At 43.8% G+C, this 16,042-nt stretch overlaps 1 protein-coding gene across 3 annotated transcripts in view; it reads left to right on the top strand.

Moving 5' to 3' along the window:
* The window catches only part of DLC1 (DLC1 Rho GTPase activating protein), a 207,888-nt gene that overhangs the window by 15,957 nt on the left and 175,889 nt on the right, over positions 1 to 16,042 (top strand). For all 3 annotated transcript variants that reach the window (XM_007495633.3, XM_056803392.1, XM_056803394.1), the window contains exon 2: positions 1,439 to 2,598. In XM_007495633.3, coding sequence (XP_007495695.2) covers positions 1,558 to 2,598 — 1,041 coding nt within the window. In that variant the 5' untranslated portion in view covers positions 1,439 to 1,557. The remainder of the gene's footprint in view (positions 1 to 1,438; positions 2,599 to 16,042) is intronic.

Below are 16,042 nucleotides of genomic sequence, written 5' to 3'. Positions count from 1 at the left end.
ATCTCTCTGCCTCTGTCTCTCTCTTTCTCAGTAGAACTGGTCCTTCTCAAACAGCAAATACAAACATGGGCCATCCAGCATGGCATATACCTCATTCTACACTCAGAGTTTAATGCCACTGGCTGTCTCAACCCTTCCCTTCTTTCCTCCCCCCTACTCAGACTGAGCATTTCCCCTTATTCTGAGAAAATAGAGACCGTTGACTCTGAGTTCCCTTCTCCATTTCTCTCCATCATACAACACTTGGGCATCACTTCCCTCTTCCTCTCCCTCCCTGCTATTTGTTCCTATCTAGAAAGAGGAAACCTCTCTCCCTGCCAACACCAATCTCCCCACAGGTCCCCTTCATCCTGTCCTCTCCAGACTCCTCCAGCAGATTGCCACCACAATTATCCCCTTTCACTCTCTAATAATCAGGCTCTCCCTGTCTACTTGTTTTTTTCCCTACTTCCTATAAACATGTCTGTCTCCTGAACTCTTAAACAACCCTCCATAGATATCCCCGTTTCAAAACATCCTTCGACATCTCATCTTTCTTTTTCTTTTTCCATCAAAATTCCAGGGGGGGGGGGGGGGGGAGATGTGACACTCGTTGTTTTCTCTTCCTCTCCTCTCAGTTTTTTCTTAACTCTACAGTCTGACTTCCATCCTTATCGTACAACCAAAACTGCTCTCTCCTCAGAAGAAGGGTCTTATCAGCCAATATAACCTCCTGGTGAAGCATTTGACCCTGATGATCACCATCTCCTCTGGGATATTATCTCCTTTCTTGGTTTCCATCCTCCCTCTCGGTTTTTCTCCTTCCTCAATGACCACTCCTCAGAATCCTCCTTGATTCACTATGTCTGTCAGATCCCCAGTCGTGGATGGGTGTCCCCTAGGACTCTTCCCTCTTCTCTTTCTCTGCCTCCATGAAGTCAGCTCCAGAGTACCATGCCAAAGACAAGGCTGGTTCAGATCTGTTCCCAAGAGGAAGTTGTGCTTGCTTTGGGGCTTCCTGCTTCCTGGAGACTAATGGACTAATTAGAAACTAAAAAGACTAATTAGAAAGGCAGGTCTGTAAGCTGTCACAGTATGTGTCTAAAAGCTATTAAAGTCATTTAACAGAAGTATACAAGCAAGTCCTGGGTCTCATTCATATAGGGATCATGAGGAAATTCCTTCTCCCAATGCAGATGGGCATCTTCTCTGCCACTGGTAGACTTAGAGCATGGAAAGATCATGTGATGGTCTTATAGCCCACACTTATCAGAGATAGTAAATACTTGAGCTCAGGTCTTTCTGGGCCTCTTTTCACTAACCCACACTACCTGTCATTAATCATTTTTTTAAACCCTCTCATTTCACATGTATAGCCTTGTTTAATTCTCTCACACTTTTAAGACTTGATTGACCTTTGGACACACATCTGGCCCTAACTCTTCTGTCTTTCTTACAGGTGTGAAAATGACAGAAGCTTCTCTTCTCTTCTTATGGTGCCTTTGATGCCCTAACCACACCTCCTTGGGTGCCTCTTGGATTAGAAAAATCCAGGGTCCCCTACTGGACTGCAAGGACATGTCTGTTGCAGTCAGGAAGAGGAGCTGGGAAGAGCATGTCACCCAGCGGATGGGATTTCTCCTTCATCCTCCGGATGCCCCCACCCCAACATGCCACCATGGGCTGGTAGCTGATAGCTTACATGCAAGCCTAGAAAAGGGAGGTGCTCTGGCTGGGGGCCACCACCAGAGGTGGGCATCTCTGCCAGATTGCTGCCAGGCCTTGGAGCCGGCCAGCTGCCCTGAGCAGCTCCTAGGAAATGTTTCAAGGGAACTGGATGGAAATGACCCCTGTGATGGGGAAGAGGGCTTCCTTTCCCTGGAAGCCAGCACAGAAACCTTGGTCCATGTGTCTGATGAGGAGACTGATGCAGAAGCAAACCTGGGTGCTGCAAACCACTGGAGAGACGGAGACAGGGAGTCAGCAGATGAGTGGAGACTTAATGGAATGGGCACCTTTGCAAAGATGCCCCCCAGCCCTGAGGGGGATCAGGAATCACCAGTCTCTCTGGAGGCCTCAGAGACAGCCAGTGAACCTGAGCAGGAGGAGTTCATTCTTATGGAGGAGAGTAGAAAGAAGGAAGACTGGGACCCCAATGGGGACAACCAGGAACTTGGCAGTAGCAACCTCAGTGTAAGTAGAGTGAGAGAGGCACCCAAAGCGGATTGCTCAAATACTCTGAGTGCAAATGAAATTCTGCCTGAGAAACAGCTGCTCCATTCTGCTGTGATTGCTCAGCAACGGAGGAAATGTGCTGACACCATCAAAGACAGGAATGAGAGGCGTGCTGGTGAGGCTCTACAGGATGGATTCTCTGCCTCTCCCTGCACTGGTAGGACCCAACTGCGATCAGAAAACCCAGAAAGCTGCTTGGAGGAGCCTTCCTGTTGTCCCTACACTCTGGACAAAAGTAGTATCACACACTCTCACTCCAGTGCTCCTCAAAACAAACATCTTGCAGAGGCTGGCTCCAGAGGAGGTGTGACCTCAGAACATGGAACAGCTCCCATGGCCGCTGGATATCCATATGGCACACAAGTCGCTCTTCGAGAAAAAAAGGTAAGACCCGTGCATGGACAAGGTTATTCTTTAGTCATGGGACCCAGAAAACTTTCTCAATATGAGCTGACTTATTACTCTGCTTGGATGTAAGAGATAACAGAGGAGATGTCCTGGGTCCAAAGGTTAACTAGCTGTTTGCTTGGTTGATTTGCAAGCTTAAGGTTTTCTATGGTTTGGGCCATGGCCTGTATGTTGTTGTATTGAGAGTATCTTTTCTTCCTGGTTTGTAAATGGCATTCTGATGCGTATTTGGTAAGAGCCCTGAATTCTTTTCTGTGAAATTCAGAGTTGGAAAAGACCTTAGAATGAATATAAAAATAATAATTATTATTACCTTATATATAGCTTTACTGTGTGCTAGGCACTGTACTAAGTGCTTAACAAATATTTTCTCATTTCATCCTCCCAACCTGGGAGAGAAGTGCTATTATTATACCCACTCTACAAATGAGGAAAGTGAGGCATACAGAAGGTAAGTGACTTTCCCAGGGTCACACAGCAGGAGGCCAGATCTAAACTCAGGAAGATGAGTCTTTGTAACTCCAGACCCAACACACTATGCACTATGGTGCCACCTAGATTAGTTCTAATCTAATTCATGCTCAATCTATATCTCCTTTTAAAATATCCCCAACAAGGGACCACTGAGCTTTTGTTTGGGGACCTCCAAAGAGAAGGAGCACAGCACCTTCCCTTCCCGAGGCAGCCCATTCTACTTTAAAACAGCTTTAAATGTTAGAGCATTTTCCCTGAAATCAAGTCAAAATTAGCCTCTTTGTGACTTTCCCCCATTGCTCTTGATTGTCTGGAGATAAACTGAATGAGTTTGCCAGAAGGCAAACCTTCCAGTAATTAGAAACAGTTATCCTAAGTGCCCCATGTCTTCTCTTTTCCAGGTTTACCATCCCTTGTTCCTCCAGCTAATAACCACATAGCACATGGCTTTGACGTGGTTCACCTCAAGCTGGATACTCTCCAGATCATCAATGTCCTTCCAAAACTCTGACAGCCAAAGCTGAATGCCATATTCCAGATGGGTCTTTACCAAAGCATACCCTTAAGGGTTTCCCAGTTCAATTCAGCATTTATTAAATAACTCTTATATTTGCAATATTGTATTATGCGCTTCCAAATCAAATACAAAGTTGAAATTGTCTCTGCCTTCAAGGAGTTTACACTCTACCAACCTAATTATTAATTATTCCATTTGTCTTTTAATGTAGCTTAACATTAATTTAGCTTGGTCAGTGACCATATTGTACTACTGACTCCTATCAGATGGATAGTCATTAAAATCTCCAAATCGCTCTCTAACAAAAGTAGGCACTCCTTCCTGCCCCTCTTCAAAGAGTGAGGTTGATTTTTTTAACCTGAGCTTATATTGTTACAATTTACTCCTATCAAACACCATCTTATTAGATGTTCTCATCTACCCGGGTCTAATCATGCAATTTATTGCTCGACGCTGTGAACCTTCTGAAAACGTTGACCTGTGATTGAATAAATGATAAAAATGTTAAGGATCACAGAATCAAAAACAAATCTCTAGAGACCCGCTTCCAATTTTGCCTCAACCTAATAATGATTCTTTTTGGATTTTTGCCATTCAGCCAGATCCATTCTACTTGGTTGAGTCCATCATATTCCATTCTTCCCCTCATCTTCCTATCTTGCCCATGTGGAGAGTGTCTTATTCATAAAAGCAGTATATCAAAATGGAAAAATAAAAAAACCTTTGAAGTTAAAGTCAGAAGACCTCAGTTTGAATTTTTGGCACTACCACTAAATGTCTTTAAGACGATCACCTCCTTAACTGGATTCTCAATTTCCCTATCTGCAAAAAAATTGGGGGATTGGACTAGATAACATCAAAGATCTCTTCCCATATGACTCTCAACAATGACTGTCTAAATTTGTGATGGAATTTCACCTATTGATGGCAATCTCTCTGAAAGTCCATTATCCTATTATCTTCAAAATCTCCACTTCATTATTTCATTCACCATTATGATTTGTTCCTTCTTCCACTCAGAGATAAGAACATTGAGTCACCACAAGGTGATATTGAGTGTTGTTTTATGAAAGGCCAACAACTCTAACCCCGGAGAACAGAAGTTCCTTGAGAGCAAAAATTATCTTTTTTTTTTTTAATTTAATTTAATTTTAATTTTTGATTTCTATTTGTATGTGCTCTTAGTGCTTAGCACAGCACATGGCCTAAGTTGTGTTGGTTTCAATCCTGTCCATTCTTTGTGACCCCACTTGAAGCTTTCTCAGCAAAGATCTTAGTATAATTAGAATCTGCTCCCCAGAACTCTCTTTCCCAGCTTCCCATGTTCCTTCTCACGTTACATATAGGGAGGATATACGGTTTGTGTAGCCCTGCCTCTCTCTCCTTTTTCCCTGATTGGCTAGGAAAGTGGGCTTTATGCCAGACAGGAGAATATACACATGTGGGTTTATTTTTTGTTAGATAATTAGGTTTGAACTTCTATTTCTTTTAGTTTATTTTCTTTCTACTTTGAATAATTATTAATAGACTTTCTAAAATATAATACTTGGAGTTATCCGATATTAATTTAAATTTTACAGAGTGGTTTGCCCTTTCCTTCTCCAGCTCATTTTATATCTGAGGAAAGTGAGGCCAACAGTGTCTAAAGCCAGATTTGTACTCGGGAAGACTCGTGTTCCTGACTTCAGGTCTGGAGCTCTATCCATTGTACCAGCTACTGCACATGGCAAATGCTTAATAAATAAATGCTCCATGTAAATCTATTGTGCCAGGGCTAAGTTGGGAGAAGCAAATATTTTAGCACCTTGTGGGGTACTATTTGAAATTTGTGCGTGGGAGGTACTCCAGAATTCAGACAGTTCTTCCTGAACATTCTCCATAGCCATTCACTCTTCCCCTCAGCTCATTCCCCAGAGTCAGGCCCATCTCAAGCTATTTCCTGTCTCTCCAGCCAGTTTGGTGGTTTCGAAGCAAGAATCTTCAGAATAGCTCACATTTCTGAAGTACTTTAGGGATCCTCACAGTGGGAGGTTGGTAGTACAAGGCTGATTGTCCAGATTTTACAGAGGAGGAAACAGTGTCATCAAGAGGTAAAGGAACTTGCCCAAAGACCTACACAGTTATCAGGGTCAGAGCTTGGACCTGAAGCCAGTTTTCCTGCCTCCCAGGCTAGTATTCTGGGCTCTAGACAGAGCTACATGCAGTTTCCTCTGGCCATTTCCCCTTGAGCCCATTGTTGTCACGGAAATGTGGAAGGTTACAATAGCAAGAACTTCCTGGTTTATTTCTCCAAAGACCTGTGAGGGAGCTCAGGGACAGATCTGGACTTGGGCTTGGACCAGAACCAAGTTCAAAATCTACCTTAGACCTTTAGTAGCTTTGTGAGCCCCAGGAATTTCACTTAGCCTATCACCTTCAGTTTCTTCCCCTATGAAATGGGAACCTACCTCTTAGACGAGTTGTGAAAACCAAATGAGCTAATCTATATATATATATATATATATCTAAAATATATATATGAATACATATATATATATATATAAGATACAGACAGGATAAATTGGAAGGAATTTAGGAGGAAAGACAAGAGCATTAAAGGGAAGAGAGGGAGGGGTAGCTTTTATTAAGCACCAATTCAGTGCCAGGCACTGTACTGAGTGCTTTACAGATATAGGTATCCCTTCTGCATCACCAGGGGTAAGGGATGTGGCATCCCCACAATCTGGAAAATCCATGTAAACTTTTGTGGTCCTCCCTTCTTATCAGAGAAGTCTGGATTTTTTCTTTTTCTTTTATGGGTGTTTACAGTCCTTCCTATAAAATTTGGGTTAATTACTTGATCATATATATAGGGCAATGTTAAGTAAAAATAAGTTTCTAAACTTTTTCTTTGTCATCTGCTGGCCTTCATGTGTCATCTGCAAAACTGCCACAAAACTCCCATGTAATATATTATGCAAACCCACAATATATGGAAATCCCAATAGGGAAAGTCACAATGTGGAAGGGATACTTGCATTTTCTCATTTGATCCTCAGGAAAACCCTGGGAGATAGAAACCCAGTTTAGCCTTGAAGAAGTTGAAGCAGACAGAGGTGGTGTCTTGCCCAGCAGCCCACAGTTAATAAGTGTCAGAGGTCAGATTTGAACTTTTTGATTTCAGGTCTCGTGCTCTATCCACTGTGATAACCTGCTTCCTCTAGCTCATGAAAGCTTCTTGCAGAAGATGAGAATTTAGCTGACAAATGAAGGAAGCCAGAGGAGCCAGAAAATGAGGGTGAGGAGTCAGAGCATTCCAAGCCTGGGGGACAGTCAGGGAAACACTGTGTTCTGAAGAACTGAGGTCAGTGTTGGTAGATCCCAGAAAGAAGAAGAAGGAGGAGACAGATTCGGAATGTCTTTGAACACTGAACAGGGTTTTCTATTTGATCCTGGAGATGATAGGGAGTCATTGGAGTTTATTGAATGGGAGTGTGATTGGTGAGAGGGGTACAAGAGGAGGGAAGGTGTGTGATGTGATCCGATCTGAGATTTAAGAAAGTCAATCTGACAATTCAGTGAAGTAGGACAGACTTGAGGCAGATGGGCCCCCCAGAAGGTACCAGAATGATCTAGGTGTGAGGGGATAAGGGCCTATACTAGAGCTGTGGCAATGTCAAAGAAGAGAAGGAGACATAGTTAAGAGAAGCTATGAAGATCGCATTGGCAGCACTGGACAAATGATGAAAAATGGGTAGAAGGTGATGAAAGAGAATGAGGAGAACTAAAGAATAATGCCTAGTTTGCAGGCATGAGTGCTAGAGAGGATAATCACATCCTTGACAGTGAAAAGGAAATTTGGAAGTGGGGAGAGTATGGAAGGAAAGATAATGACTTAAAAGCTGTAGAAAAGCTGAATTTAAGCTGTCTGTGGGACATTCCATTGGAGGTGTTCAATAGGCAATTGGAGACATGACAATAGAGGCTAGGAGAGAGATTGGGTCTAAATAAACAGGCCTAATCATCATTTGCAGGGAGATGATCATTGAAACCATGGGATCTGATGAGATAACAACAACAAAAAATAGTAGAGAGGGAAAAGAAAAGAAGGTCCAGGGCAGAACCTTGGTAGATACATAGGGTTAGGGGGGCAGATACTAGATGATTCTATCAAAGCAGCCTGAGAAGAAACTTGACAGGTAAGTGGAAAAAAAGGACACCACAAATGTCATGAAAATCTCTGGAGAAGAGAGTGCCCAGGAAAAGAGAGATCAACAGCATCAAAGCCTGCTGATAGTTCAAGAAGGAGGAGGATTAAGAAAAGGCCATTACTTTAGGCAATTAAAAGATCACTGGCAACTCTGGAGAGTCAGTTGAATGGCAATATTGGGAGCCAAATTTCAGAGATAGGGATTGGGGGGGGGGAAGTAAATGGAGGCACTATTGTAGAACTCAAAGAGTTTAGCCACAAATGAAAGTAGAGTCAGAGACTGATAGCTAGCAGGGATAGAAGGATCAAGCGAGGCTTGTTCAAGTGTGAGGGAACATCTGGGCATGTTTATAGGCAGTAGGGAAAGAGCCAGTAAAAAGAGAGATTGGGGATAAATGAGAGTTGGGATGATAGAGGGGAGCATCTAGAAGAGAAGATGGGATGGGATGGGATAATTTGTACAGGTAGGGGGATTCACCTTGGCAGAGAGAAGGGGTGCCTCTTCCTGTGAGATAAAGTTGAAGGAAGAGAGTAGCAGAAAGCATCTAGATAATGTAAGATGAGGGGGGAAAGGACAAGAAGGAGCTTCCTGTGGATGAGGAAGGAGGAACCACAGGAGGTTTGAAGAGAGATGAAAAGGTTTGGGAGAGTTGATAAGGAGAGTGAGATCATAAATCAATTGGTGGGGGAGATCATAAGTGTTGCCTTGTAGCAGTGAGGGCCCAGTTGAAGTTATGTAACAAATTTATCCATGGCAAATGGAAAATGGGGTTTGAATAATATCCTCAAAGGGTCCAGAATAAGGAGGTTACCACAGAATGAGAAATCAGGTAGGTAATCACTGACTATAAGGGTTCAGCCCTCGAGTGGACCCTGGGTATCAGGTAATTGGGTATGTGACTAAAAAGCACAGAGAAGAGGAGAACTTGGAAGGTATCTGAGTGGAGTAAGATTATTAGTATAAAGGTGTAGGGGGTCAGAAGGAACATTTAGGGACTCCAGGATGCTGCCTGCCTGCCCAGGCAGTCACAGGCAAGGCAATATTGAGAAATAAATTCTAAAAGAACACAGCAAACCTTTACCCAACACAGAAAGCTCAGGCTCAGGGAAATCATGACAGCTTGGGCTCTTCTCCTTCCTAGAGAATCTGCGGTTCCTCCAACCTAAACCATTTTTTCAATGATGATGATTCCATTCATGTCAGACATCCAGCCTGCTAAACCTGGAAGGAAGGAAGGAAGGAAGGAAGGAAGGAAGGAAGGAAGGAAGGAAGGAAGGAAGGAAGGAAGGAAGGAAGGAAGGAAGGAAGGAAGGAAGGAAGGAAGGAAGGAAGGAAGGAAGGAAGGAAGGAAGGAAGGTCTTGAGAGGCAGGAAAGCAAGCTGGCCTGGACCCTTCCACAAAAAGGGAGCTCCAGGAGGAACTCATCAATGGGAGAAAGGAGATGAGAAACCCTGGGCATAGTAAGGTTCATGGGAGAGGAAGCCCCAGGCATGCTAACCTGCATTAACAGGGGGAGTTTCCTGACCTGGGAGTTCCCCATGCCAAAGAAATCCCAGGCCCAATCCCTACCCAGACTGATGAAAGGGAGCCTCTCACTTTGCCTGTCTGGGCTTCTGCTTGCCCATCTATAAATGAAAGCAGGATTCAATGTCTCTGATAGAGACACAGGAGCTGCCAACCCCATGACTGTGGTGAGGATGACACTTCTGGCATCGAATTTGGATCCCAAAGTTGAGCAAGCTAAACCCAAACTGCACCAGTGCTCTCAGACATTCCTGGGGAGAGTTGGAAATGAATCATCTGAGGAGGGAGGAGGGGAAAGAACTGGTGGCTCTGGCCAAATGAGAGAATCATCTTATTCCAGGGACTGCCCCTTGGAGCAAAGTGGTATTTATCGTCTGTGTGGATTCATAAGACTCTCCATCCCCTTGGCTCCTGCCAATGTTCCCCCTGCCCTGCCCTCTCAGACGAGTTTCTGTTTGCCCTCCACCTAGGTCAGCCCTGATGTCAGGGCAGCAGGGGGAGGAGACTGGCTCCCTGGGGAGCTGGGCCCTGGGGTCTCCAGGGATCTTGCTCGGAGGAAGTCCTTTGTTTGAAATAATCGCTGTAGTGTTTGCCTCCACTGGGTCAGGAAACCGCCTCATGGGAACTTGAGTTCCATTCCATACATTGTCAGAGAAGACAGATGTGCTTCCCACTCCTCCAGCTGTGATCAGTGGGTTGTTACATTAAAAGGTTTTGTTGGATTCCTGCTGGAGAGAAAGTCAGTTTACTCTCTGAGGAAGCCATGATGAAGACTGTGGGGTCCAATCCCAGAATATTTATGGTGGGCTGTGCCAAACATAAGCCAGTATTCTACATAAGATACCATTGGAGGAAATCTGGGAAAAATAAAACACCCCCCTTCCTCCTCCAAAAAAAAGTAAAAATCCAGCTGACTACATCTCTCAGAGCTCACTGAGTCACTTTGACCTGGCAGAGATGTTTAGAGAAAGTTTGTGCCTGCTGACCTCATTTTGCAGCTGGGAAAGAGGAGGCCCAAAGAGGGGAAAGGACTTGACTAGGATCCCACATCGCATCAGTGATGAAGCAAGGGTTTGGACCCAGATCCTCTGGCTCCAGCTCATTACTTCCCACCATTCTTGCTTGAGTTAAAACTCATAAAACACTTCACACAGTACCTGGTAAATAATAGGCACCCAATAAATGCTTGTTCCCTTCCCTTCTCCACTTCTTGGGAAAAGTCAAGCAGCCCAAACCATCTACTCAACAAATAGATTTTCCTCTTTGATACCTTTCTTTTGGAGTTAGGTAGATTCCAGGAACAGTGCTTGCTCTCTCTCTCTCTCTCTCTCTCTCTCTTTTTCTCTCTCTCTCTTTCTCTCTCTCTCTCTCTCTCTTTTTCTCTCTCTCTTTCTCTCTCTCTCTCTTTTTCTCTCTCTCTTTCTCTTTCTCTCTCTTTTTCTCTCTCTCTCTTTCTCTCTCTCTCTTTTTCTCTCTCTCTCTTTCTCTCTCTCTCTTTTTCTCTCTCTCTTTCTCTCTCTGTCTCTCTCTCTCTGTCTCTCTCTCTCTGTCTGTCTCTCTGTCTGTCTGTCTCTCTCTCTCTCTCTCTCTCTCTCTCTCTCTCTCTCTCTCTCTCTCTCTCTCTCTCTCTCTCTCTCTTTCTCTCCCAATTAAGTTAATTTCCCTTGACCTGACCTGACTCAATGTGCTTTCCCTTTAGAGCAATTCAGGGTCTTCAGGTCACCTCCTGGGTGGATGCATTGAGAACATTCTGTCAATTGTAATACCAGACACTTATTGACTTAGAGTTTTGTAGAAAGTAATGGGCGAAAACCCACACAGTCACAGGCATTCAGGGTGCGATATGGGCAGGCACTAAAGGACTTTTGAAAGGGAACAATAGACCTATGGAAGCCCTTGTATTTGAACACAGAACCAGGAGCAATGGGGAAAAGCTGCAAAGAGGCAGATTCAGACTCAATGAACATCAGAGTAATTTCCTAACAAGCAGGGTCCCCATCAGTGGTGATGCTCAGGCAGAAGTCAGATAACCATTTGTTGGTCTGGTGTAAGGGGGCTCCCCGGGCAGGGACAAGTTGTAGTAGATCCCCTCCCACTCTGAGATCCTGTTTTTCTCCATGCCCTGAGTTATAAGATAATTTAGAGATGATTGGCAATAGAAGAAATTACTTTGGAACTCACAAGGCACTCTCCATCAGTTATGTCATTTAACCTCCCAATAAACTAATGGGGTAAATAGAAGAGTTAGTATTCTTCCCATTATACAAAGGAGAAAAATGGATTCCTAACAGCATGGCTTGCCACAGTCACCTGGTGACCCAGGAAGTGTCCATAGAGTTTTACACCCAGATCTGGACTCCAAGTACAATGTTTGATCAACTCAGTCATACCTCATCCTACCCTGTTTTGCTTTTGAATAAGCAGTAGCATCTTCCTCAACCTGGTGCAAGACGGTACTTCCCTGCTCATGCTTCATCCCACTTCCTCTGCTTCTTTCACTGTCCTTTAGGACATGGATCCCTGCTAAGATGGGAACAATGATGGAGACTATCCCCTGAGGGAAAAGGGCTGTTGTAAGGAGGACCTTCCATATTCCCAGAAATGGTGGCAACAGGAGCAACAAAGCCCAAGGAAGTGATAGAAGAGTATAAAGATACATACATACTTAGATACATAGACATATTGATATATAGACACATAAATGTATCTCTGTATAGATACATAGAGTCTATATTGGGTTTTTTTAATAACATTATTTTATTTGGTCATTTCCGAGCATTATTCATTGGAGACAAAGATCATTTGCGTCCCCCCCCCCCACCTATCCCATAGCCCACGCACGATTCCTCTGGGTATCACATGTGTTCTTGATTCGAACCCATTTCCATGTTGTTGGTATTTGCATTAGAGTGTTCATTTAGAGTCTCTCCTCAGTCATATCCCCTCCACCCCTGTAGTCAAGCAGTTGCTTTTCTTCGGTGTTTTTACTCCCACAGTTCATAGATTCTATATTGTACTCTATTACAGTGTATTTTATACTAATATGAAGATAATGAATGCTATTTAGGGAGCTAGGGATGGTACAGTGGAGAGAGCACCAAATTTGGCCTTTAGGAAAACTTGGTTCAACTCTTGCCTCAGTCACTTGCTAGCTATATGAGCTAGGGTAAGTTCTTTAACCTCTCTGCACCTCCTTTTGTTCATCTGTAAAATGGACACAATGATAGCACTTCCCTGCCAAGGTTATTAGGAGGGTCCAATGTGATAACCTGTAAGATGCTTTGCCAACCTTAAGACCATCTCTAAATACTCACTAGACTAATTGGCTGGCAGCTGCCTAGTCGGGTTAACAAGCATTTACCAAGTGTCCACTGTGTGCCAGCCACTCTTCACTCACCTAAGGAAGCTGAGGTTCATAAATGATAAGTGCCTTGGTCAAAGTTGCATGCTTAAAGGCAAGTGTCCAGAGCACTCTTTCCATTATTCCAAGAATGATTGCAACAGGAATGGTACAAGGAGCAGATGAGCTTTCTGCCTGCCAGTGTCAGCTTGGCATCCCTCTACCCAGCTCCTATCTGGGCTGTCTCCCCGGGTTTTATTACAGGCCCAGAGGATAGACACTCTCTTTATTATCCCTCCCTATTCCATCTTACCCATCTCCTGCCTGGGCTTAGTCTTCAGACGGGAAGAGGGGAACAACTGTTTTTTGTCCAGACTATCCCCTCCAGCTTTCCTGCACCTACAATGTGGAATGGAGCCAAAAAAGACACATACACCCCACCCTCACCTGGGCATCGGCACCTGAACATGTCCTCTTAGGGGCTCTTCTTAGAGAATCTCCAGGTGAGAATATTTGGAAGGCAGAAACGGGGTTTGAGTTTCCATCATCTTTGAACAGCCATCTTGCCCTGAATCCAATTAGTCCCCAACCAGCTCTGGGTTATAATATTCTTTCTACATCTTTAGCATCTGTAGAGCCCTCTCTCTTGAGTCATAGGAAGGTCCAAAATAGACAAACTACCATCAAGGCTGAAGTCTCCAAGAATTCACCCAAAGGGACTCTCTGCCACAGGACTCATACCAAACAATGTAAGGCTTCAGTCAAGGTCACTGGATAGGCATTCTTAGGGCACCAACTGTTTACAAGACCCTGCACATTGCAATGATAATGGGATGATGGGATTATGAGATGAAAGATTATATATTTTCTATCGTTGGCTTTGGGGGGCCTGGATACAGTTGCAAAAAGTGGCAAAAGACAAAATATGTTGGAGAGAGTCTCAAGGGAAAAGGTCTTGGGAATGAGGATGCTATCAGGTGGGAGAATCAGAGAAAACTGTGTGGAGGAAGTGGGGACTTGAATTTGTAGGACTTCAGGAACAGGGGATGAGACAGTCCAGATTCTGGGGAAGGCTGACTTCACCTTCCCTGGTGTGTCTCCTGTCTTTTGGTTGATATCTTGGGCTATCTTGGACTGGATGGAGGAACTTACTAGTTTTGGTCTTTCTTCTTCTTGATGTTCTACCTTACTCTCTTAAATGTGTGCTGGGGTATCTATTGGGAAATTAGGGCTCCCCAAGATATTTTGGGCCCCACTCTGTCCAAAAGGGGCACGCACCATGGAATCTCTTTCCAATGCATTTGTGGAATGATGACACTTCTTAATTGTCTAGAAAATGTAAATGGCACTTAAGAGGGAGTGCCATTAAGAAAAATGACCGCATGGAAAAAAAATTGCTATTTCCTCTAGCACTGGATCTTCATACCTTCTGCTCCAAGGCACTTCACCAAGAGTGGTCAGGTAGGACTGAATCTTTGTTTGGATTTGGAAAACCAAAAACAAGGCCCATGGCAATATTACCATGCTTTGTCTTCCTGATTTGGTGTGGTTACAAAAAATTGGTTATGGCAGCATACTCTCTACTTCCCTAGCTGAGCTTGACTTTGGATAATAGATACAGACACAGACCTATATTAAAAATCTTTCCTATATGGGAGCATCTAAGGACCTTGAGCTCCACTGACATGAATCAATGAATAAGCAAATGAATGGATGGATGGATAGAAAGATGAATGAATGATCATTTGTGGGGACCTACTACATACTAAATGGTGGACGTACAAAAAGAATGACTCCTCTTTTTTTAGGGCCTCACATTCTAATGAGGGAGACAACACACAAAGTAAGGTTCAGCCTCAAGTGTGATAGAAAAGCCCGGGAGGTCTTAGGGCACCATCTTCAAGAAACTTGGGTCAGCTCTACCCCATAGTAAGATCCTGGGGTAGGAATGGACTAGATAATGGGTGTAATTTAAGTATATTAAATGAATGATAAAGAGTTCAGAGGAAGAAAAAAAAGCTTTCTTGATGTGAGGGAGTTATTGGGATAGGCCTAAAGGATCCAGGATTAAGGAATTCTTGTCTGGCATCATCCCTGATGGGAGCAAAGTTATAGGAGAAGGGACCAGAGGCCATGCTGTCAAGTTTGGAAAATTAGCAAAATGAAAAAGAAAATTATGCTTTTGGATTCCTTTATAGCTCTTCTTTGACAACCTTACTTTTTTTTTTAAAGGCATGCACCAAAATCCCTCACAGTCTTATTCTGTGTCCTTTGGAATGTGTGGTTTCCCTTGCTCACAGGAAGTAATGTTGTTTTTCATAATATTATTTTTCTTTCTTTCATTGGTAGCAAAGGGTCACATTTAAGACTATGGGAAAGGGTAGCAGGCCTTTCTTTAAGGTTTCTGCATGGATAGGAGGTCCCCAGAGTTGGTATTGAACATAGAGTGTTGTGTAAGCAGGGTCTTGGGTGATGAGTCAGCCTCTCTTGAGCAGAATAACTCTGGAATTCAATTAAGCAAAGCACTCATCTTTATTTCATAAAAAAGAAGCTCTGGGAAGAGTCATTCATTTCACAGCTGTGAGAGAAGGAGGCAGGAGGGGGGATATTTAGGGATCTGACCCCCTGAAAAGCCAGGAAGGACTCAGAAGCTTGGGATTGTTTGTAAGAGACCACCTTCCTTCTGCCTTGGGAGCCATCCAGATACAGGGTCAACACCCCCAGCTTCCTGTCTCAGAATGAAAAACCAAGAGAGGAGAGAAGAGCCTGAGAGAGACAGAGAGCAAGCTTATAATCAAGAGAGTTTCACAGGGCTCAGAAAATCCTCCTGAGACCAAGAGGGAGAGGAAAGCCAGCTTTGCATGACTCTCTTAAGATGGAGCCAGGTCAGCTCTCATGGAACAGGCAGGAGTTTTTCCAATTTGCCTGAAATCCTAGATTCACAGAAGGAAGACACCCACTACCCATATACATAAATACTTATCGATATTCAGGAAAAAAGAAATCTTCCTTAGATGTCAGCACTGATTTCTCAGCAATCCGTGGAATCTGTGATATTGCTTGCTTTCTCCTGTCATTGCTCCCGCCATACAACTCTCCCTCCCTTCCTCCCTCTCCCTTATCCATCCATCCCTTCCTTTTGTCCATTTCTCCCTCTTCCTCTTTTACCCTTCTCTCCATCCCTTCCTTTCTCCTTTCCTTCCATTGAACTGTAGACACTACTTTGAGCAGAAGGCACAAAGAGGAAAACTAACATAATCCCTTCCCTCCAAGGGTTTGTAGTCTAAAAGGAAGGAGGGTGGTTTACAACTAGAGTGCCTGAGTTCATTTTAGTTGAGTCATTGTCAGTAGGGAGGAAGGAAGAAAAATTCATCA

The sequence above is a fragment of the Monodelphis domestica genome, chromosome 6, assembly GCF_027887165.1.
Source record: "Monodelphis domestica isolate mMonDom1 chromosome 6, mMonDom1.pri, whole genome shotgun sequence".
Classification (NCBI taxonomy): domain Eukaryota; kingdom Metazoa; phylum Chordata; class Mammalia; order Didelphimorphia; family Didelphidae; genus Monodelphis; species Monodelphis domestica.
This window is presented reverse-complemented; position numbering and strand designations above follow the sequence as displayed.